This window comes from Rutidosis leptorrhynchoides, chromosome 2 (assembly GCF_046630445.1).
Source record: "Rutidosis leptorrhynchoides isolate AG116_Rl617_1_P2 chromosome 2, CSIRO_AGI_Rlap_v1, whole genome shotgun sequence".
Classification (NCBI taxonomy): domain Eukaryota; kingdom Viridiplantae; phylum Streptophyta; class Magnoliopsida; order Asterales; family Asteraceae; genus Rutidosis; species Rutidosis leptorrhynchoides.
The window spans coordinates 560,927,377-560,953,066 of record NC_092334.1 but is presented as its reverse complement, the minus strand read 5'-3'; the positions used below and the strand labels follow the sequence as shown (position 1 = coordinate 560,953,066).

At 37.1% G+C, this 25,690-nt stretch overlaps 1 protein-coding gene across 1 annotated transcript; it reads left to right on the top strand.

Moving 5' to 3' along the window:
• The first annotated feature begins 488 nt into the window (after window positions 1-488).
• On the top strand, window positions 489-2,745 carry LOC139889729 (uncharacterized). Its single transcript, XM_071872664.1, has 9 exons — window positions 489-519; window positions 669-737; window positions 850-1,082; window positions 1,165-1,368; window positions 1,441-1,536; window positions 1,610-1,705; window positions 1,984-2,313; window positions 2,501-2,638; window positions 2,728-2,745. The coding sequence occupies exons 1-9, from the start codon at window positions 489-491 to the stop codon at window positions 2,743-2,745; spliced, it is 1,215 nt and encodes a 404-aa protein (XP_071728765.1).
• The last annotated feature ends 22,945 nt before the right edge of the window (window positions 2,746-25,690 follow it).

The following is a 25,690-nucleotide window of genomic DNA, read 5'->3' as shown; positions in this document are numbered from 1 at the left end:
ATACAGAAACAACCTACTAAATCCATTGCACCCACCTACTCAACAAGACAATTAAATCTTTCAAACAAAAGAGTTGTTGTTGATCTTAAAAGCTCTCGTGCATTATCATCTCAATCCGAAATGACAAAGGGTTAAACAAATGTTACAATGAGGGCAACAAAGAGCAGCGTCGAAGATTTTGAGCAAGGCCTAAAAAAACATCAACAAGTTAATAAGTTTCCAACAAAACGGAATACATCTAGTAGAACAGTTACAAAGGGTGAGTTGATACTTAGATGGTACACACATGTATATATGATGAACATTGGTTAATATCATAGTTATCGGTGAAACTCATAAAGTGTATGTATGTACAGATAAGGATGCAGTACCTGTTTTTGAAAAAAGTGACTATTCAGTGGACATAGGGTTAAGAGATCATGACTATGATGATGATGATGTTACTCTTGAAGATGTTAGAGATGATGAAAATGAATAGAATTACAACGATGGAACTTATAATTATGACGACGGTGATGAGTTTGTAGTTTATGACTTTCGCGAACCGGAAACAGAAATAGGTTTTGTTGATATACTTGAATGAAGTTTTTTTTTCTGTCTAGTATTATGTATTTTAATTTCCATTATCACTTTTTACTGTTACACAAATTACTATTATTCCAATACAGAAGTAATTAACAATAATGAGCTTAATGAAGATGAGACAGAAGCTGCCGTTCAGAATCCACAAAGAAACAGTGAGTCGGGTAATTTTTTGTTTTGTTTGTTTTATTTAATGGAACGTGTTGGTTATATGGTATATTGATTATTGTATAAACTTATATTAAAAATCATGATCTCTTTTTTTAGGTCGAGTGGCAAGAAAGAGGGGACCTACAAGTATGCCCAAAGTTTGGAATCAAAAACCTGGTTGTCGAATTAATATTGAAGTTAATAGCCACTGTCAACCTATAAATGAAAATTCTAGTAAACTCACCCATGCCCTGGGAACCATTGCAAGGAGTTGCAAGCATTGTCCAATTTATTTACCATGGACTAAAGTTTCTTCTGACAATAAGCAAGAGATGCTTCAACATTTAAGGGTATATAATAATATAAAGTCGTATTCGTATGTTAATGACATAATCTGTTTTAATTATATCAACTGATATGTTTTGTATCCAGACAAAGTTTGTTATTCCCAAACATGCTAATACTTGGATGCTCAAATCAATTGGGAAGAAAGTGAAAAACAGGAGGGCAAGATTAAAGAACAAATACTGGGATTCAGATAAATCATTTAAGAAGCAAGTAAAATCAAGGCCTCCAGAAATGCAGAGAGATCATTGGAAGCTACTTGTAACTTATTGGAATAATGAAAGGATTAAGGTATGAAAAAAAATTCACAAGCTAATAATATTATTTGCTTACAAAATACGATGTTTACAATTACTATTTCAGGAGCTAAGTACGAAAAATAATGCAAATCGGGCCAAAAAGGAAATGGTGCAACTGACCGGTAAAAAGAGTTATGCACGTATATGTGCGGAGATAAAGGTAATTTTGAGGGGCAATCGTTACTATAGTATTAGGATATCAATTGTTTGTACTTATTTTTTTATTTTAACAGGCTAAAGAGGGAAAACCTCCAACTCGAATGGCTATGTTTCGAAGATGTTTTTCCAGAGGAGGCAATACTAAAAGTGATGCAGCTAAAATCGTAATTGTAAGTATTAATATAAATTCAGATTGCAATATAGTTGATATATATATATATATATATATATATATATATATATATATATATATATATATATATATATATATATAGTGCAGCTGTAATTATCACGTCATGGGCATGATGAGACTTGTTCGTAGGGATATATCTTATTCTGTAAATTACAGTTAATCAGCACGTCATGCCCATTGTCACACTGATTACAAATGTTAGTAGGGATTGATCTTTTTGTTTATATAACTCTTGTATTATCTAAATTAATACAGACAAACATAGATGAGCTAGCTAAAACACTGCTTGAAGGTTCAACTGATAAGCCTGGTCTAAATGATGTTTTTTCCAAAGTTATGGGTAACAATAAATATGGTGCATCGGATATGTATGGATTAGGTGTTCAAGCTTCTGATCTTTGGGATAAATTACCAAGTCGTAATGTTGTTTGTATGGAGAACATTCAACTCAAGTCAGAGAACAAAGAATTTACTGAAGAAAATGTACATCTAAAAGAACAATTGGCAAGTAAGAATGGTTCAGTTGTTGAAGATAGCATAATGCCACAGGGACTCACTGTAGTCAATGTAGCTCTACTTCTTAAGGTAATGTTCTATTTAACACCTTAATGTGTTTGATATTTACCTTTAACATTCATAACTGCTTATTGCATACTTATTTCTAGGTCGGATATGAAGTTTTTTTTTACACAATATACTTAACCCTAGCGAGAAGGTAGGAAGAGGATGATTGAGGACCTTGGATCCAACTGAGGTAATTGGCGGTGTAAAGATTGGAGATGATTGGTGTGCGGTACACCTTCAACATGTCCTTAAAAAAGGTGCTGATGTGGTTAGGCCATTTGATCTCATTAAGAAAGTTGAAGACGCTACATGCGTAACTATCGCGTGGCCTTCTACGTTCATATCGGTATGTCTATCATAAATTTGTGATAATATTAATTCTAATTTATAATATGCACTTTTATGCTTATAAATATATGAATATTTTTTTTGCAGGTGGTACCCTTGAATTAATAAAGATACATGTTGAGCGAAGACGTTCTTCGTTACTTTTCATTGTTTTTATTTTCTTTGTCGAATGTTATTTTAGTATTGATTTGTTGGATTATCTATGAATTTTTAATGTTTGGTGTTTTTCAATTTATGAGTACAATTTATTATAATATGATTATGTTTTATTTTATAATTATTTTTAATAGAAATTATTAATTGGATGTCGAAAATTTGAATTAAATTGAATCCAGACCCGAATATATGGATCCACTAATCCGATCCGGGCCCAAATAATCAACCCGATCCGAATACCTGAATCGTAAAAGAACTCGAATCGGACCCGAATATCCGAACCGGATCTGAATATAGAAACCTATTCGGAATTACTATGACTTGAAAGGACTCATTTTGTGGTTTTAATAATATTACTTGATAGGAACCCATATTGTCTAAAAATACAATTGTATTATGACTTTTTTAAATGGTACCAACCTTGAAAACATTATATTAGGACTCTGTATTTGGTACTAAACTAACATCTTATTATATATTAGAACTCATTTTGTGGTTTTAAGGTTTAAGAAATATATATTAGGACTTTTTTTTAGTGGTACTAACCTTAAAAATTATTATATTAGGACCCTATTATGTGGTACTAAAGTAACATTTGTGTATATTGGGACCTTTTTTCTTGGTAGTAAACAAGAATATCGATACATTTGGACCTTTTTTATTGGTACTAATGTAGTTTTTTTTATAATAGGACTCTTACTTGGGTATTAACATAATAATGAGACCATTTTGTTTTTATCCTTAAAAAATATTAACTTAAATAGGACCACTGTAACACCCCGTTTTTCCCCGTACATGATTTATAGGTGTATTGTGTATGTACGACAGGCGTATGAAGGGTTCGATACATGTTTGGGTGTTAAAGTCTTGTATGCGAGAAAATGTGTCAGGCCACATTGGGTGTCGCGGCGCGACAAAGGGAGCCGCGGCGCGGCGTTTCAAATAAATCCAGATCAGAAAGCTTGTTAACAAAGTCACCAGTTCGAGGCAATCGTCGCGGCGCGACGAATTAGGCCGCGGCGCGGCGAATGGTGTGAACTGGCACCAGATTCTTGTAAATTTAAATGAAGTTCAAGGGCAATTTGGTCTTTTCGCGTTTGAGCCAGATTTGAGGATTTAACCTCATCCATTCATTTTATTTCTCATTTTAATTTCCCTTTTCTTTTCATTTTTCCTCTCAAACTCAAACACCCATTTGATTTCAAAAGGATTTTTGGAAAGAAAGGATCGGGAGTTGATCCTTGGCGTAGTTGACAAGTGTGTTCTCCTCGTTCTTAGCTACACGGTGATACTAGTGGTAAGCTCTAACTCCGAAATTCATTTTCGTGTTCATCATTCAAGTTTAGGGCTTTTGATTGTATGATTCATAGGTGAAACCCATTTAGTTGTTAATTGAAGGTTAACACCAAGATTCGGGGTTTTTTTTTTTGTTAATGTCGGGTTTTGGGTTTGGTGTGCAAGTTCATGCTTGTAAGACTTGTAAATGGTGTATAATCACTAGTATTAGTGATTATTGAGGTTTTGGGGACATTTTGGGTTCTTGGAGTTGACTAATTTTGACTAGAGCCAAAATTAGGGTTTGGTGATGATTTTGACCCGATTGTTGATTTATTAAGGTTTATAAACTTAAAATGGATTAAGTTGAAGTATTAAACCGAGTTAAATGTGTTTTGGTGTCAAGACTTGTAAACGGTGAGATTTTGACTTAATGGGTCAAAATTAGGGTTTTGGTGTCAAAATGGGTGAGACATGGGTTTAACACTTGTGTTTGGGTTTACTTGGCATATTAGGACCATTTTCACCCGTGTTAGTAATTATTGGTTAGTTTGGGCGCGGTTTGTACTTGGAATTACATTTGGGTCGAATTTGCACTAAGTGTCAAATTGGGTTGGTTTGTAAATCCAATCTAAGTGTGTTGTTGAATTTGTGATAATGGAATAGGTACTTTCCATTGACGAGTTGCGGATTACTTGGTTGCATTCATCAAGGCTTAAGGTGAGTGTTAATATCCTATATGCATATGTATGTATAGGATGGGTGCGGGTCGGGTGAAGTGGTTCTCGGTTATAGAGCTCACTTCACATATAGGTGGATTGATGGACTTGTGTGTAGGTCCAATTGGCACGGTTGTGCGTTTTGGTTGACCATCTTTGACGAGGTGCACACCTTGCGTGTACTCTATCACATGGGCGTGTGATGTGGATTATATAACCCCAATGGCGAAGGGTTAATATTGTGAGTGGAATAATTATGCGTGTACGTATATAATGTATTTATTTGTGTAGTATGAATGTGGTATTGTCGCGGTGTTCAAGACACCACATTCTAAGTAACGAGTAGTAGTGTCGTGGTGTTTAAGACACTACTCATTGTTTGATTGGCATGTGGTATTGCCGTGGTGGTTAAGACACCACATTGTCATGGGAGTGGAATGGTCGCGGTGTTCAAGACACCACTCATTATTTTGATTGACGTGTGGATTCGTCGCGGTGTTTAAGAAGCCACATTGTCATGGGAGTGGAATTGTCGCGGTGTTCAAGACACCACTCATTATTTTGATTGACGTGTGGATTCGTCGCGGTGTTTAAGACGCCACATTGTCATGGGGGTGAATTAGTCGCGGTGTTTAAGACATCACCCTGGGGATTAGTGATTACGCGGTGTTTATGTAACGCTAATGGATGTTACGAACTCCGACGGTCTCTTACGAGTATCGTTCCCTTGTACGATTGGTTAACCATGGTTATTGTGTTGTAAGCGTAAGCAAATTATGTTATTCGAGAGATATATACATATATATACATATATATTGTATACATATAATGTTGTATTGTCGTGTTGTAGCTAACCCTCCGGGTGTAGCTTATTGGCATTGTTCACATCGTTGTTGGCAAACTTATATTTTGTTGATGTATCTTTAGCTCATTGCTTAGTGATCTTACGGTATGCTTAGACTACCTTGCCTTTATGTTTGGATGCTCCGGTATGCGGTATTTGCTATTTTGTGGCGTGTCCATTTTATGCATATATATGTATGTAGTATATTCTCACTCACTAAGCGTTAGCTTACCCTCTCGTTGTTGATATTTTTATAGGTTCGCATGCTTGGCGGCTCGGGTAAGCTTGGGAATTAGAGATCTCGGCTAGGTTGCTTTAGAAGATCTTGCTTTTGGACTCGATTAGGATTTGGGTAGCGTAGTCCCAAATCACCATGCTCGATTTTGTGTAAACGTAACTAGTCGGGTCATAATGATTATAACCGGTTTACGATTTAATTAATGAACCATTGTATTAAGGAGTTTAAATCATTAATGTATGTTTTAAGTTCGATGAACTTACTTTGATAACAAATACGTTTTGGAATATGTGTAACGGGACCTAAAGTATTATTTAACGCGTATTAAAAGGAAAAATTTTTATGGGCCGGTTTTAATACGGGTTGGGTTGTTTCAAGTGGTATCAGAGCATGGTCTAAGGGATTTAGGTGACTTGAGATAGGTGCCTAGACTTAGACTTTTGTGTGTGCTTAATTTGTTGCGGGACTTGTAGGAGTACGGGTCGGAATGGGTTCTAGCTAGTGCCTTGTTTATAGGTTGACTAACGTTTATATTAGTAATGCGAATATTATTAATATGCTATTGTGATGTGATAATAATTCTCGCGTGTGTTTATATCGCGTAGAATTTTGTTTGTGTTTGCATATATCATCGAGCGAGACGGTTGTTGTACTAACGAGCCGATACAGCGTGTATGCGTAATAAGGACTTGCAAACCTTATTACGGGTGAAAATTGTGTCTAGCAAGTGATGTACGACAAATGTTTAGCAAGATGGGGCGGTGTTGTGCGTGTGATTTACACGTTCGTGGTCTAACCGCTTTGCATTCCTTAGAATGGCGACGGGAAATGGGATCGAGACGAACGACGCTGAGTTTAACGCTAGAGTTGCGGCCGCCGTTGCGGAGCAAATGAGTGCGTTTCGAGAAGAAATGGATAGGAAGTATTCCGAATTTCGAAATGGTGGAGAAATGGAGCATTGTCTTAAGAGCTTCATGAGGACTAAACCTCCGATGTATGACGGGAAACCGGATCCTTTAGTAAGCACAACTTGGATCTCGGATGTTGAAGGGTGTTTTCGTACTATTGAATGCCCTCCCGAGAAAAAGACAAGACTCGCTACTAGTTTATTGCGGGGTAGGGCGAAGGATCGGTTGGATGGTAAGATTGATCTTGTCGGTGGTGAGCCGTTTATGGCATTATCGTGGGACGATTTTAAGAAGGAATTCTTCGAGGAGTTCCGGACTTCGGCCGACTTGTCGGAATTGCGTGATGAGTTGCGAAACTTGCAACAGGGATCTATGGATTTGAATACTCTCAAGACGACCTTTATGGCGAAGACTCGTTTTTGCCCGGAGTATTTAGGGAATGATCGGTTGTTGATGGAGGATTTCTATCGAACCTTGAATGATGACTTGAAGAATAAGATTAGCCGGGGTCACGCGAAATCGTTTGCGGAATTATTCGCCGTGGCTAGAGGTTTCGAGTCGTATTCACGATCAAAGAAGGGTGAACCTTCGAGCGAGAGAAGGGTTGTTTCGCATGGTGCTCCGAGTAAGAGGACTAAGGGTTCGAGAGTGAGCACGGGTGGTACACGGACGGGTATATTGGATTCTAGTACGTCTAGATGTTACAATTGTGGCATAAAGGGTCACAAGTCGTGGGAATGTTCGGTACCAAAAGGCGATGGCATGGTGTGCTTCAATTGCCAAGAAGAAGGACATCGTAAGTCGGAATGTCCCAAGTTAGCGGGGATGGGGCCGGCAAGGAGATGTTAAGGTACGTTTCGTTTTAATAAATATGTCTTTTGATTATTTATTATGTGCCGTTTGAAGTTGAGTTTATTAAATGCATTGTGTTGTGCATGTTATTGATATGGGTGACGTTCCTAATGGAAGTACCCTATGATGACGTTTTGATTGACGGGCGAAGGGCGTAAGACTTGGTGTAACCAAGCATTCCTTGATATTTGTAAAATGTTTCTACCAAGCCATGGAAATGGGTTGGTGTTCGGTTGTTAAGCGCGTGTTCGCTTTTATGTTGAGGTTGATGAACCGTGAGGTTCGACGAGTGGGCTGAAACCCTTGAGATCGATTGTTTTGAATCTCGATGTATGTTGGTAATGGAGTCTTTATGACGCGACATTAGGTGCCTCTTTTATACCTACTAGCGTGGTGTTCGACTCCGATTATGTTGCGGTTACATTGTACTTAGGGTACCGAAGTGAAATCCTTAGGTACATGAGTGACTAGGTGGAATTTGACAAACTAAAGCAATTGGATGATTGCGAAGGTATGGTTTGTGTAATCGTGGTACACTTTTTGCTCGAAGTGTTTAAGGATTGATTGAAATCCTTTGTGTGCTCAAGGCTGGAGCAAGATATGGTGACGGGTCGTGTGAGCCCAATCTTTGTAAAGTCTACCTTAGGTAGCATTGTACGGTTGTACGAGTTGTGGATATGGGACATAGTTCCAAATGGGGGAGTTACACTCCCGCACGAGGAAGTTTTAGTGTGAGATTTCGGATGATGCTTTTGGTAGATCCGGAAAATGTTGTCGAGACCTGATTTTGGTCGATTTGTGGTAGATTACAATATCGGATAAATTGTACTTATGGTTTGGATTTGAATTATCACCGAGGTGGTAATGTGGTAAATCTCGATTGAGAGATAATGGACTTGTTTGGCGAGCAAGGTGAAATCCTTCGGTTAAGGGAGGTGTGTGTCGGATTCTCTTCTAGAGAATAATTGTTTTGTGCCTATGTTTGATATAGGTGGTTCTTGCTCGTGTATGTGAATGGTTAGTGGTATCCGTTAGGATTCACTATGGCGTAGCAGAGCGCGATGTTACGCTACTCGTCGTTCGAGGCCAAAAGGGCGTTGATTGATGAAGCATGACTTTCGGGTCCGCTGACTTCATCATGGTATTGGTGATTGATGAAGCATGACCTTTAGGGTCCGCTGACTTCATCATGGGAGTATGCGATTGGTGGAGCATGACCTTCGGGGTGCGCTGATTTCATCATGAGCGAGGTGTTATATCGGTGAAGCATGACTTTCGGAGTCCGCTGACTTCATCCGGTGTTGAGATTGGTGAAGCATGACCTTCGGGGTCCGCTGACTTCATCATGGGATTATTGATTGGTGAAGCATGATATTCGTGTTCGCTGACTTCATCATGGTAGTGAATCGCGTGTAGTTCGGATTCACTAAGGCGCGTGTGTTTTCGGCCAGCCTTCGTGTTGTGTGATCTGTCGGTTGTTTTATACACCGATGGTGGGGTCGTAAGGACCGTGATGTTGATCTGTTGGTTGTTTTATACACCAATGGTGGGGTCGTAAGGACCGTGTTGTGTGATCGATCGGGTGTTTTTATACGCCGATGGTGGGGTCGCGAGGACCATGTGGTATGATTAGTGATGCGATAGCCGTGTTTCGCTCACGTGTTGTTACGGGTGTGACGATAGTCAATTTTGTACACCTTTGGATTTGGCGTTTTCATAGTCGTTTTGGGCGCTATCGGTTTTAGCCTTTTGATTATGATGTTGCGGTAGTTGCGTATTGATCGTATTGCGCACTACAAGGGATGTTTAGTGATTGGTGTTATCCGTCAGGATTCGTTGGTTCGGTCTTCATCGTTTCGGATTGTTGACCTTAGGTTGAGACTTGGTTGCTTTTAGCGTTGTACTCGGTAAGGGTACGCTAAGGGGTTGATATCTCTGTACGAGATTGGTTGAGTTTTCCCAATGTTAGGGAATGAGCATGGTTTTAGTGCTCGGATTGTGGATTTGATAAATCGCGGGTGACGATTTAGTTGTTAAAGGCAATTCAGTGGGAAGAATTGCTTAGAAAGTCGGTTTGGACTTATGTTTGAGGACCGTGAAGTGTGGTCCGTTTGGTTAAATGACAAGGATCACGAGGACGTGATCGAGTCTAAGTGGGGGAGAGTTGTAACACCCCGTTTTTCCCCGTACATGATTTATAGGTGTATTGTGTATGTACGACAGGCGTATGAAGGGTTCGATACATGTTTGGGTGTTAAAGTCTTGTATGCGAGAAAATGTGTCAGGCCACGTTGGGTGTCGCGGCACGATAAAGGGAGCCGCGGCGCGGCGTTTCAAATAAATCCAGATCAGAAAGCTTGTTAACAAAGTCACCAGTTCGAGGCAATCGTCGCGGCGCGACGAATTAGGCCGCGGCGCGGCGAATGGTGTGAACTGGCACCAGATTCTTGTAAATTTAAATGAAGTTCAAGGGCAATTTGGTCTTTTCGCGTTTGAGCCAGATTTGAGGATTTAACCTCATCCATTCATTTCATTTCTCATTTTAATTTCCCTTTTCTTTTCATTTTTCCTCTCAAACTCAAACACCCATTTGATTTCAAAAGGATTTTTGGAAAGAAAGGATCGGGAGTTGATCCTTGGCGTAGTTGACAAGTGTGTTCTCCTCGTTCTTAGCTACACGGTGATACTAGTGGTAAGCTCTAACTCCGAAATTCATTTTCGTGTTCATCATTCAAGTTTAGGGCTTTTGATTGTATGATTCATAGGTGAAACCCATTTAGTTGTTAATTGAAGGTTAACACCAAGATTCGGGTTTTTTTGTGTGGTTAATGTCGGGTTTTGGGTTTGGTGTGCAAGTTCATGCTTGTAAGACTTGTAAATGGTGTATAATCACTAGTATTAGTGATTATTGAGGTTTTGGGGACATTTAGGGTTCTTGGAGTTGACTAATTTTGACTAGAGCCAAAATTAGGGTTTGGTAATGATTTTGACCCGATTGTTGATTTATTAAGGTTTATAAACTTAAAATGGATTAAGTTGAAGTATTAAACAGAGTTAAATGTGTTTTGGTGTCAAGACTTGTAAACGGTGAGATTTTGACTTAATGGGTCAAAATTAGGGTTTTGGTGTCAAAATGGGTGAGACATGTGTTTAACACTTGTGTTTGGGTTTACTTGGCATATTAGGACCATTTTCACCCGTGTTAGTAATTATTGGTTAGTTTGGGCGCAGTTTGTACTTGGAATTACATTTGGGTCGAATTTGCACTAAGTGTCAAATTGGGTTGGTTTGTAAATCCAATCTAAGTGTGTTGTTGAATTTGTGATAATGGAATAGGTACTTTCCATTGACGAGTTGCGGATTACTTGGTTGCATTCATCAAGGCTTAAGGTGAGTGTTAATATCCTATATGCATATGTATGTATAGGATGGGTGCGGGTCGGGTGAAGTGGTTCTCGGTTATAGAGCTCACTTCACATATAGGTGGATTGATGGACTTGTGTGTAGGTCCAATTGGCACGGTTGTGCGTTTTGGTTGACCATCTTTGACGAGGTGCACACCTTGCGTGTACTCTATCACATGGACGTGTGATGTGGATTATATAACCCCAATGGCGAAGGGTTAATATTGTGAGTGGAATAATTATGCGTGTACGTATATAATGTATTTATTTGTGTAGTATGAATGTGGTATTGTCGCGGTGTTCAAGACACCACATTCTAAGTAACGAGTAGTAGTGTCGCGGTGTTTAAGACACTACTCATTGTTTGATTGGCATGTGGTATTGTCGCGGTGGTTAAGACACCACATTGTCATGGGAGTGGAATGGTCGCGGTGTTCAAGACACCACTCATTATTTTGATTGACGTGTGGATTCGTCGCGGTGTTTAAGACGCCACATTGTCATGGGAGTGGAATTGTCGCGGTGTTCAAGACACCACTCATTATTTTGATTGACGTGTGGATTCGTCGCGGTGTTTAAGACGCCACATTGTCATGGGGGTGAATTAGTCGCGGTGTTTAAGACATCACCCGGGGGATTAGTGATTACGCGGTGTTTAAGTAACGCTAATGGATGTTACGAACTCCGACGGTCTCTTACGAGTATCGTTCCCTTGTACGATTGGTTAACCATGGTTATTATGTTGTAAGCGTAAGCAAATTATGTTATTCGAGAGATATATACATATATATACATATATATTGTATACATATAATGTTGTATTGTCGTGTTGTAGCTAACCCTCCGGGTGTAGCTTATTGGCATTGTTCACATCGTTGTTGGCAAACTTATATTTTGTTGATGTATCTTTAGCTCATTGCTTAGTGATCTTACGATATGCTTAGACTACCTTGCCTTTATGTTTGGATGCTCCGGTATGCGGTATTTGCTATTTTGTGGCGTGTCCATTTTATGCATATATATGTATGTAGTATATTCTCACTCACTAAGCGTTAGCTTACCCTCTCGTTGTTGATATTTTTATAGGTTCGCATGCTTGGCGGCTCGGGTAAGCTTGGGAATTAGAGATCTCGGCTAGGTTGCTTTAGAAGATCTTGCTTTTGGACTCGATTAGGATTTGGGTAGCGTAGTCCCAAATCACCATGCTCGGTTTTGTGTAAACGTAACTAGTCGGGTCATAATGATTATAACCGGTTTACGATTTAATTAATGAACCATTGTATTAAGGAGTTTAAATCATTAATGTATGTTTTAAGTTCGATTAACTTACTTTGATAACAAATACGTTTTGGAATATGTGTAACGGGACCTAAAGTATTATTTAACGCGTATTAAAAGGAAAAATTTTTATGGGCCGGTTTTAATACGGGTTGGGTTGTTTCAACCACTTTGTTGGTACTAATATATATATATATATTACTTTTGGGACCCTTTTGTATGTCCCAATCTAAATAGAAGTCACTCGATATATACTTGTAAGGACTTTTCTGTGTGGTCGTTATATATATTATAGGACCCGATAATTCGTTTCATAATCTTATTACCTTTTAGGACACTTTTTTGCGTCTATACTTAATACGGCCGCCTTAGTTGGTACACATGTCCTGTTGGTCTTTTCAGGCCAAAAGGTCCTATAAAGTGACATTATAGGACCAATTTAGGTGTCCTATATGCAGTGTTGTAAATCTCCCGAGATCTCCCCGAGATCTCCCTCGAGTTCTCATTTTTAGAAGGCAACCGAGACGATATGTTCATCTCCCGAGATTTCTCGGTCAACGGGGTCAAACTTAGTCAAAGCCACATTTTCTAGGATTTTCTGCTAATTTGTAAGATTTTCTTGTAAAATTCGTAATTTCTAAGATTTTCTCGCTCATTTCCTCGGATATTTTTGTAAAATCTAGTAAAAACGTATATAAATATACATATATTTATGTTTTTATGTATATTTTATTTAAAAAAAAACTATAAAGTCAACGTAAGTCAACGTCTGAGATCTCCCCGAGATTATTCTGAGTTGCCGAGATCTCCCTATAAAAGTCCAAACGAGATCTCCCCGAGATCCGAATTCTTCAACCTTTCCTATATGTACACTTTTATTGTAGTGATGCTATGATTATATTATGTGCAATATGTTTAACATACTATGCTTATGATATGTGCAATATGTATGACATGCTTGTGTCTTTACATGCTTGTTTGAAACTACTATGATAGTATCTATAGTGTTGCATGATATGATTACGTGTGCTACTCTTACTTGTTTGACATGCTATGCTATGTATTTAACATGCTATGCTTGAAACTACTTGGTATATGATTGTTCAATAACTATCATTATCACTCATCATATGCACGATGCTATATTTTGCATATTATGCTTACATTGTTGACTTAATGTGTTTGATTGATTACCTTGATGTGAATCTTACATGTTAGCACATGCTAATTATGATATCATGCTCTAATTGACAACATGTGGTGTCCTTGCATACGGATTATATGTTTACCTTGTCATGCAAATCTTTTATGATCTAAATGCCTAAGTTTCCAATAATGCAAGGAAAACTTCAATGCATCCAAAGGTAAGTACACTTTCTCTTAAACTTTTTACCATCATGTATGGTTCAAGGGGGAGCATTCTCAAGGGCGCGCTTAATTCCAGGGGGAGCTAACCTTTTTGCTTCGACAAAAAGGGGGAGAAAATGTATGGTAAATGACGTTAACACCTGCGTGTTTATGGTATAACAATGGTAATCACTTACATGTTTGTCATCATCAAAAAGGGAGAGATTGTTGTGTTAGTAACTAGAGGGGGTGAATAGTTACTTAGTTAATTTTTACAAAGTTTTTCGATTTAGAACTTGAGATAACTATAGTGTGATTTGATTTGTTTGTTCACAAGTAATGTAAATACAAAGATAAGGGATAAGATAACAAACACAAAGATTTATAGTGGTTTGGGAAGATGTTAACTAATCTTCCTTAATCCACTCCTTAATTCTAACCAATTGAGAGTTAGTTTCACTACGATACTCAGTGTCCGGATACAACACTAGCTCCTCGATAAGCCAAACTTATGAACCCTTACGTTCCTTTGAAGAATTCACAATCATCCTCTTACCACAAGATCCCAATGTTCCAACTTACTAAAACCTTAACTGTCTTCTAGATCTCTTTAAGAAGATAGTTTACAAGTAAACTCACGACTAAGTTTACAATCACTCTTGCTAGAATCACTCTAAATAGATTACTTTAATATTTGAATGATATCAGCAAATATATGAAAAATGTAAGTGCAAGAGTTGAGTCTTCAAATGCTCCAAGGCTTCACTTTTATAGGCAAGAGAAAATCAAAACCGGCCCTGTGCGGCTCACCTCACAGTCGACCGTGGGTTGACTGTGCAGGTCTCTGACCTCTGAATTTGTAGTCGTTTGAGACCTTTAATTTTTTTTCATTTTCCCTTATTGGATGGCTGCAATTAGAGGCCAAAAACATCAGAAAAGACATGCATAACCCCTTTTATCTTGGATGTATTCTTGGAAGTTGACATAGACTTGAAAGATAAAACCCCCATTATACTTCTAGTGTGTCATTGATTTCCCTTTATGGAAAATACAGAATTTATATCCTTTGACAAACCACAAGCTTCCAAAGTTCATATCACAAGTCTTCAAGGCTTTTGTCAATATTGGTTTGCAAGTATATGTATTCATTGGTTACTTGCAACCCTCCAAATAAGACACATGTGTTTTACATAAAGACTTCGAAGTTATACTAATCACATATTTAAGCATGTAAGTAATGTTTAATGATTAATCAAGTGGAGAGCATCTCTTTAGTTGGGACTTTAATGACCATCCTAATCATGTCTACATTTATTTTAGATTTAAAAAGGATGACTTGCAAAAGGAAATTTAGCAACACTTATGTGTTTAACATTAATCACAAGCTAAAGTGTCATTAAGACGTCATTGGGTGAGATAAAGCGAGATTAACATCCTAGAGACCAAAATTCTTTTGGGAATGAAGAGGGCAATTATTTTAATCATGTTTCTACAGGTTTCGTGAATTATAGATTCCCCGAAGTGGTCAAACTTTATTTGGTCAAAGATTCGGATAGAGAGAACTGCGGTCGACCCACGGTTGATCGTGGGGTCGACCGTGCACCTTGTTTCTTGAAACCAAGGTAAATCCACGGTCTTACCGGCGGTCGACCGTGGACCTAGCCGTACATATCCTGGGTTTTTAAAAGACTCTTTTGACTTGTTTATTATGTGTATCGGTCGTTTGCTAGAGATCATGTAGGCTTATGAACTTGTGTTGTTCTATACGCTTTTAAGCACTTAAGACTTGGTGTCATCATCAAAACAAAGTGATTAACATTTGAATATTATCATTGGATCATTAACCAACATTCTCCCCCTTTTTGATGATAAAAAACCTATGTAAGTGTGCTTAAACGTACAATACAACACAGATGTTAACGATACTTACCATACACTTTCTCCCCCTTTTATCGAAACAAAAAGGTTAGCTCCTCCTAGAACTAAGCGCACCCTAGAGTAATGCTCCCCCTTGAATCTTACATAGAACTAGATGATATAGCTCCCCCATCAAGTATGCAACATAAGACTCATAGAAAAAGGATTAGCAAGTGTAAAAGTCATGCATAACACATACTGAAGCATAAGCATAAGTTATAATCATAGGCTAGATAACATAACTACCCGCTCTTAATATTTTCCTAACCAACATTTTAAAGATAATGAGTATTGGTGCTAACGGCATCAGAGATGGTAAAGTCCTCAGAGTCGGATAAAATAATTGTGATAGGAGTCGCAATCCAAAAAGTGAGTTGAATGGTTGACACGGGACGAGGAACCCTTAGAAGAGTTATCACACCTAGGTGTCAAAATATGCGATTAAGATGAATAGATTAGAGAAGTGTACGGTTTGGTAGTTCACGAAGGTTGCTCATTAGTTGAGTCACAATGTATGCGATATTCTTGGTGTCGTTGGAGAGAAAGGACCATAGAAGGGCCACTTCGGTTCCCAAGAGATGATCGACAGAAGTCTCCCTACAAAATATGTTGTATCGAATGACGCTCATAAACTTCAACCTTAAACAACAAAGTATACATTAAATTTTAACACATTTGGTTATTTAGCTAGGATGATTTGGTTTACCTACGTTCATGGTGAGATGTACTGCTTTGATTTTAGTCGTAAACTCAAATACTTCATTACCAAATTTTGATTCGAAGGTTGAAGATGTGGGGTATATGTTTGATTTCAATTTACTTGCTATTTTATTTGCTTTTGGATTGCGTTGTGTGATTATAGCTTTTAAGGTGTTAGGAAGTTAGGATATGGCTTTTAAATCTTCAGAAGTTAGGATTTAAATTCTAAGGTGTTAAATAATTACGATTTAGATTTTGATATGTTAGTTCTTGATTTGGTGAAGTAAAAGGGTATAGGTAGTTAATGCTACTAATGATGCGCATAACCACTTGAGCCTCCAATTGCTTAAGCCCATCGGCTTTCCATAAAGAAATGCTAATATATCCCAATAAATAGAAGGGTGTTTTTCCTTTCAAGACATATAATAATTACACACTTTCTCTTTCTATGCACTTTCTCTCTCACACACATCAGCTTTTGAGGAGCCTTCACCATATTTACCATTCTCAACCTACAGCTGTCACAACCTATAGTCTTCACAAGATATAGCCTTCACAGCATCTAGACTTCGGAGTTGCTATCCTCTAGTTAAGTACCATTACTCGGTGCCTCCATCTTGATCCCATCACCCGGTGCCTCTAACTGTGTCCATCACCCAGAGCATTCAAGATGTTAAGCTTTAATCTTCTACCTCCATTCAGATCCATCACTTGGATCCGCCCGAATCCGGGTCTCTTTATAGAGGCCGTGACAACAAGTAAGCCATATAAGACATCGTAAGCATTATAAAATAGCACATAAACCCTACCTGGAAAAGGATTTTTTATAAGCCACCGTCATGAGATTTTCATCTCCATTGGATTACTCACGGTAAACCGAACCAGAGAGCATAAAATCAATTCCTTTCCAGGGCCAACACCCCTTTCTTTACACTCAAGGCAACATACGTTTGATCAGCTAAAAAATAAGTAAATACCTAAATTATCCTCGTATACATGAGACATGTTAAAACTTAATGATTTATTTAATGATCACTAACAATGACCACCGACGTTACACTTGAAAACCACATGAAATGTCTACGCCAAAATAAAACACAAGAGATCATATTCTTAATTCAGTACAAACTAAATTGATCAGTTGCACAAGTCTTATTTTAATTTCTTTCAATGAATACACTTACACTATCTATTTAATGTATGTTTGACAAAACTAGCTAAAAGTTGGTAGCTGTTATGTAACATCCTCAATCGGGCCTAGATGTAAGATTACTAGTTTGCCCTTAAGTTTGAATTAAGTTGATATATGCTTTTATTCTTATTTAATATTTATTATTATCTTATGATGTGGTTAGGACCAGTTTGTGACAAGGGTCACAGAACAGGTTTGTTTATTTAATTTGGACTTCGTTTGGGTTACCAAATGATATACGAAAGATATCAGATAACTGATAAATACCCGTGTGTTGCACAGTGTAAGATTTAACCCACTTTAGATGACTAGTGCTTCCTCTTTTCTCATTTGGTTTCCAGAACTTTCACACACACAAACACATCTCGTTCTTACTTCCTTTACCTAACCAAACCCTAGATCTTCAATCTTTGTTTTAGAGCTCAAATCAATTGCATCTTTGTGTTCTTTGTGGTTTACTGATTCTATCAAGGTAAGAATCAAAACGTTTCATGCTTTAATCTTCAAGAAAATTGTGTTTTTGTGTTAGTTTAAACAAATTGTGTATTATGGGTCAAAAGAGTTAGATTTGATGTTGTTTGAGTCCAAATCTTGTGAGTTTATGTTCCTACATGTTTAGTGTCTTCGATTTGGTCAGTTTTGAGGTCATAAACGAGCTCTAGAGCAAGAATTGGATGAATTTGGATGAAACCCGTTACTTTGTCTTCAGCTTCTGCAGATAAACACAGTCGGCCGAGTGTCTCGAGACACTCAACCGACCGACTCGACCATCGACCGAGTGTGTAAGACCCACGACCGACTGTGTCTGTGAGAGACCACCGAGTGACTATACACTCGGCCGAGTGAGTGCAGACAGTCAGCCGACTGTCTCTGACAGCCGACCGAGTGTCTTTGGCAGTGGATATTTTACCAAGTATTGATTTTTAGCCGTTACGCTACCCGTTTGTATTTTGATGTTCAGGATGTAAATTTTGAAAGTGCATAAGTGTTAAGCAAAAAAAATTAGCGGACGCTTTTTGATACAAAAATTTCTGTTTTGGGTTATTTGGGGTTAACGGACAGAAACTAACTTGTGTATACGTTTTTCTCAGGAGAAAAGGAGAAAGAGAAGGTTCAGTGATTAGATAGCTGAATACCTTCTCGTTTGCTGGTAAACGGTGAGTGGGACTAACTGGAGAATATAGTATAGAGTAGCATGTTATATTATGATTGCCATGCTTGTTAGATATACTTATTGATGTGGTTAGTTAGTAATATGTGATGACTGCATGTTGGTTGATGCTTGTATGCTGAAGCCCAGTGCGTCCCTATTGTGTGGTGGCCTCGGTAGGAGAGATCAACCTGCGGGTTGGGTTCCTCATGTGGTTGCCTAGACAATCGTGGTATATATATATGTGAATGACGTGTTCGTCGCGTGTGGATTATGTATATATATACGGTGGTGGAGGAACTTCTGGTAAGCCCCAGTCCGATCAGCTGGTGGTTAATGGTTTGGCCGAGCCGCCAGAGTCTCTGTAGACGGCACTTGGGTGATGTTTGTGTGTTAGACTATGTGAAATGATTAGTATAACACTTCTGTATGCTATGGCTTATAGTTAGTCGTACTCGCTTAGCTTCGTGCTAATTCCCCTCCATCTCCTCCCTGCATATTGATAGCTTTTGTAGATAGGGCTTTTTGGGAGAAGACGAGCATGGTGATGTTATGTTTGACAGGGTTAACTCTGATGTGGTCTTTTATAGTTTGAACTGTGTTCTTTTGAGAACTTAATGTAATTACGTCTTTTCCAGTTAAATATGTAATTTGTTTTAATGATGTGACATCGGTTTGTACAAATGTTGATATCATATTTAGATAATATAATGCTTCCGCCACGTATATAAAAATAAAAATAAAAAAATTAGCGGTGTCACATGTTAGCTGATAGCTGATAGCTGGTAGCTGTTAGCTGATAGCTGACAGCTGGAGCTTTTTAAATATATTTAGGTGTTTGGCAAAGTAACTAGAGCTTTTAAAAAAGAGTAAAACGACAAAAAGGACACGAAGAAAAAACACTTAAGGCTAAATATCATCATTTTAATTTAATAAAAGATAGATATTATCAAATACTTAAACCCGATAGTTAAAAGTAGAGACCATGTCAAAATGAACGCACATGTACTATAATTATAATTATATTTAATATAATGTTTAATATTAATATTATTTAGTTAATATTAATATGACATGTAAACAAGGGAGTTTATTGGATATCCATCAATTATACTGGATAAACATTAAGCGGGACGATTCAGGATATATTAATAGACGGACAGTGGCGGTATCAGGATTTTTTTCCACCGAGAGCAAAAAAAATGTTAAAACCGTAACAATTTTTTGGGCAAAATATGGAGGTTTTGGGGTAAAAATGAAGGTTTTTAGGCAAATTATGGAGGTTTTGGGGCAAAATTTGAAGGGTTGTGGGCAACATTTGAAGGTTTTGGGATAAAATTTGGAAATTTTTGAGCAAAATTTGAAGGTTTTGGGGCAAAAAAAATCCACCGGGGACAAAGTCGAAAAATCCAAAATTTTTACACTGAAAATTGCAAATCAACTGGGGGCGGCTGACCTCGCTTGTCCCTTCTAAAAAACACCCCTGTAGACGGATATTATGGATATTAAAGTTGTTGGGGGAGAATGTGGGTTAACATGAGATTATACTTAATGACATTACTAATTTTAACCCATGACAATATGTGTTTTGATGATGACATATGCAATTGGCTAAAGGTGATGGTAGACATCTTGGCATAAATCAGCAAGTTCACTAAGCCACACTTAATCTAGCTAAAGACCAAAAACCAAAGAAAGCCTAAAAAGAGAAAGAAGGAACACGGATGAACCACGGTCGACCGCAGATCAGACCGTGGAGACCTGAACCCAGATTTAAGAAATTAGGGATGCACGGTCGACTCCACGGCTGACCGTGGGTCGACCACAGAAACCCACTGTCCGGTTTTTGATCGAAAAATGTTTGACCACTTCCGGGCATCTATAATTTATGAAACCTGTTCAAACATGCTTAGGATAGTTGTCTTCTTCATTCCCAAATGAGTTTTGGTCACTAGAACACTAATCTTGGTTAATCACGCATAATGACACCTTAATGAAGATTAAGCCTAGATTAAGGATAACACATAAGTGTTATAGGAAAACATGTACATCTAAAATGTATTTAGACATTCTTAGGATGGTCACCAAGTCTCAATCAAGAATTGCTCTTTCCTTGTACATGTGTTGGATATTAATGTATACTTATACATTAATCTTGCAAATGCCACTTTGCAAGTAAAACTTACTTGTCTTAGCTTAATGCTATGATATGCTTAATTATAAGATTAATTAAATTATCTCTTGCTAAGTCATCGCATGAATATTACTTGACTACTTGCTATTAGTACATGTGTAATTAAACTGGGTCAGAAGCCGTTCAGACCACTAGTGCGCGCCGCGCACTATTAGAGGTGCACGTGGCGCACTGCCCCTGGGCCAGTATTCTGCCTTTTAATTAAAAGTTAAATGAAGGATATTGTTGTCTTTTTACATGAGGACAAGTTGGGGCTGTAAAGGCCAGTTTTGTAGTGGTTGAAAACACATTCAACACTACACCAACCTTATCTTCAACCCCTAATCAAATTCTAGAGAGAGAAGAGTGTTCTTGAGAGAGAAAGCTTGAATCAAGGAGGAAGAAGCTTGATCCGGGTTAAAGCTCAAGTATTAAAGTGACCAACTTGTTGACAATTCTAACACACCACGTTCTTGCTCCTTGACGGACTTCTTGACCTAGCTCTTCCCCGACTAACACTTAGAGCCGAACCCGAACTTCCATTCGAATCTTTCCTACGAATACCTTCGCTAAGAATCAAATCTCGGATTCCTTCAAAAATTAACTTAGTAGTTCTGGATGAACCACTAACCGCCGTAACTGTACCGGCCCAACTATCGGGCAATGAAGATAGCAAAAGTAACGCCTCAAGCTCATCATCGAATTTAATATTTACCAATTTCAAACGAGTTAAAATCGAATTAAATTCGTTGACTTTATCCGCCATCGAGGAACCCTCCATCATCCTAGCATTCACCAATTGCCGAATCAAGAAAACTTTATTCAAAGTGAATGGCTTTTCATACATGTTAGATAAAGCCGCAATCAATCTCGCCGTTGTAGTTTCACCCACGATGTTATAAGCAACATTATTGGCCAGAGAAATTCGAACAACTCCTAGGGCTTGCCTATCCAACAACTCCCACTCGCCTTGAGTCATCTCTTCCAGTTTAACACCCTTCAACGGTTGGTAAAGCTTCTTTTGATAGAGCACATCTTCAATTTCCATCTTCCAAAAGCTAAAAGCATTCCCATCAAACTTATCAATTTTCACATCACTCTTTTGCGCCATTGTTCGCGTGAAACCGAACCTGGCTCTGATACAACTTGTTAGGATTAAAGCATGTGAGCCCTAACAAGGCTTGATAAACCTAGGTTATCAAACCCACTTACAACAAACGAAAAAAATTGATGTATATGAAGAAACTAGCAAAGACGATAAAGACAAGAGAATTTAACGAGGTTATATGTAATCACGAATGATTACTTTAATCCTCGGCCACTAAAGAGAGTTCTTTTATTGATAATTTTCATGGATATATGTATGGGTTACAATAAAATGCTTAAATAGGCAAAACTCAACAAGAAAATAACTTTGGGAACAAGAAAACGCTTTTTTCCTCGCCAGAATCCCGGATAGGCTTAAACCGCGCCGCGGCTGGAGGAGCCGCGCTGTGGCTTAAGGCATGATTTCGAATCCGACAACATTGAACTTTCGAACCTCAATCCAGGTGTTAAGCCGTGTCGTGGCTAAAGGAGTCGCGTCGTGGCTTAAAGCTGCAACGAATGTTTTTCTCGTTTTTCAAATCCTTGTTTAACTCGCTTTGCACTCCAACATGTATATCTAATCAAATAAAAATACAAATTACACATTTAATTTTTCATAGTATATCTTTAGTAGTTAATTTAACAAATTGTATTATATCTTTCACAAAGATTATACGTTCTTGAGGGATATATTTAAATTATGTCACATTATATATATATATATATATATATATATATATATATATATATATATATATATATATATATATGTGTGTGTGTGTGTGTGTGTTATACTACATTTTTTATTTTTATATCATTTTAGGAAATATTATACGTAGTAACAAAAATTTTAATATCTAATAAATTTCTATTAAGTCGATTAATCCACTGAATATGGATATAGATGGATGGACTGAAATTATATGAATACAGGATATGTATATGGATATGAATGAAAAAAAGTAAATAGATACGTCATATCGATACGTCATCACCCGATTCATATCTGATTTATTGTCATTTCTAATCATATATGATTTAAAGTTTGAACATTATGCGTATAGTGAATGTTGTATATTTTACGATTAATTATATAAAAATAACGAATTTCAATTTTACTTTTAAATAATACATATACTTTAATGTTTCAAGTTCAAATGTTACTTTTTTTAAAAATAAGATAATAATATATGTAACGAATTCAAAAATTAACAAGGTACAAATTAATACAATTAAGAAACAAATATTAACATAATAACAACCGCAATAAGTATGTGAATAAGTAAACAACTTTAACACAACTTACATGATGAAGAATGGTTAAAACGAGTACCAAATCAAATGACCAAAGCTACATCTAAAATCAAGAGTACACAAAACTATTTCCAACGAAACACAACGGGTCGTCATGTGAACGTCGAAGACTACTGTATCCGCCGAAAATCAGAACACTGCCCGTTAAAAACTTCATGAGTCGCTGTTAATAGGAACCAAAATGCAAATACCAGCCCCATCGGCGAAGTCAAACCAAATTTTCAACATGGAGAATGTCGCATAGAATAACACGAAAGAAACACCTAGAAAAGAAGGAGCCCGACAAGACAAAACCATGACTACAAGATAAGAAGCCAGAAAGCAATAACCACTACCAACCACCGCCACCACCGCCAAACCAACTGTCAACCACAACCAACAGGGTGGTGGATCCACCAGAAAACGCCGACAGCTTGACGAGAGCATAATCGTCGCCCCAACTGAAGAGTAGCAGACGACCACCACCAATGGGTGGTAAATTCACCAAGGCCGCCAGCCATCGTAGCTCATAAGAGCCTTGGAAACGGTAAAAACACACGAAAACGGATGGGAGGTGAGAATCAAACCACCATAAACAACCCTACCAAGAAAGCGGTGGTAGAAGGTGGTTATGGATGCTTGAAAAAATAAGAAAGTCAACAGAGAAGGAAAAGAAACTAGAACATTTTAGAAAAGGAGAGAGGTAAAACTAAAGATTTTATAGAGTGAATCGTTAATTGATAAACATAAGAAGATATATTTTACCACAATTCACCACACTATTTTTAGAGGTTACATGAATGGATTATACATTAAGGGCACTCAAGTATATCATTTTTATTTGTAGATCACTCGTATTTGAAAACGATTTTTTTAATCCATCCGAATTAATATATTTTCTCACCCGCATATATCCGATGTGGTTGAAAAATCATCATAAAAACATAAAAAGAATGCTAATATTCTTATTATTAGAGAAAACTTAGAACACAATGATAGTGTTAATTATGAAGTTCGTGTGTATCATATTTTTCAGTTGAATTTTTATTTGAATTCGGTATCATATTTTTCAGTTGAATTTTTATTTGAATTCGGCATACATTGATTATCATATGACGTTGTGTGGCTTACAAAATTATTTTGAAATATGGATAGTTTACAAATGCAAATTGATAAACTTTGATGTTCTACCGATGTATTATCCTATGTGAATAATGAGCACATAATCTCTAATTTTAAAGTGTGAAAACTTTAATTAACGTATAGGTTTAAGTAAAAGCAACATTAATTCATTCATGTTTTGAGTTGCATAATGGTATAAACGAGTAACATTGAGCTTCGATCCTCTAGTTTTGTCTATAACTTTTTTAGAAAATTCTTCACAAATGTATCATTTTTCGTATATAGTAATTTCTTTCAATCTTTTTGTATACCTAAATTACATAAAGTTTATTACATTTACAAATTAAATATTAGATATATAAATATTAAATTTGAAAATACCCTTGAAACTATTCAGCAATTTTGTCTAATAGTTAATATAGTAATGAGGTAAGGTATCTCATGCGCGTTGTTGTAGACGAGTTGTTACGTACATAATTTCAAAGATTATAAGAACTGTAGATAGGACAAAATCGAGAACGTGTTTTATAAAATCAAAAACGCGTTTATATAAAAGAAAAAGTGTTCTAATCATCCCAAATTAATTGTCCTCAAACAAAAATGATGCAGTTTAAGAAATATTATTACTACACTACTATAAAACTGTAATTTCTGTTAACTTTAAGATTATTAAAGAACCTTTTGTTTTACATGTATACATTAAGACTATGTGAGAAGTGTTGTAATGATATAGTAAAATATGTGTGATAGATGAGTCAACGAGGAAAAAAATAATTTTATTAATAAAAGAAGACGTGCAAAAATGAGAATGACTCACGGCCATCACTTTGGATGTTGGTTCTCCCTAACGCCTCCAATCGCGCCCAAACTCACGGACTGTAACAGAATAAATGGGGTGTGGGTTAATGACATGTCATCACCCACGTTGTGAGTTTCTTGTTGTAACACATGGTCAAATATTATATAAGAACATTACATTATTATTTTTATTTATTTGTAGATAGAAGTGACAACCTAAAAAAATACTAAATAGTAAATATGAGATGATGGAGTAAATCATTGCTTAGTAAGATATAACACCAAGCTTGCCAACACTAAAAAACGTAGTGTGAACAAAATGACAAGAGCTTCAATTGAAGCGACACCCACTTGGATGGGTAATAGTGTTATAAAAAATAAAATAATAAAATAATAAAATAAAATAAAATAATAATAGAAAAAGTGCCCTGCGCAATGCGGCGAAGCTTTTCGGGTTGAATATTCATATTTAACGTAGCGTTATATATTTATAACATCAAAAACGCGTTACTACGGGTTTATTTAGATACATGTGGTTAGTACTTATTATACTTAATGGTCTGCGCGTTTTTGACGACAGAAAGATGCCTAAAAAATGA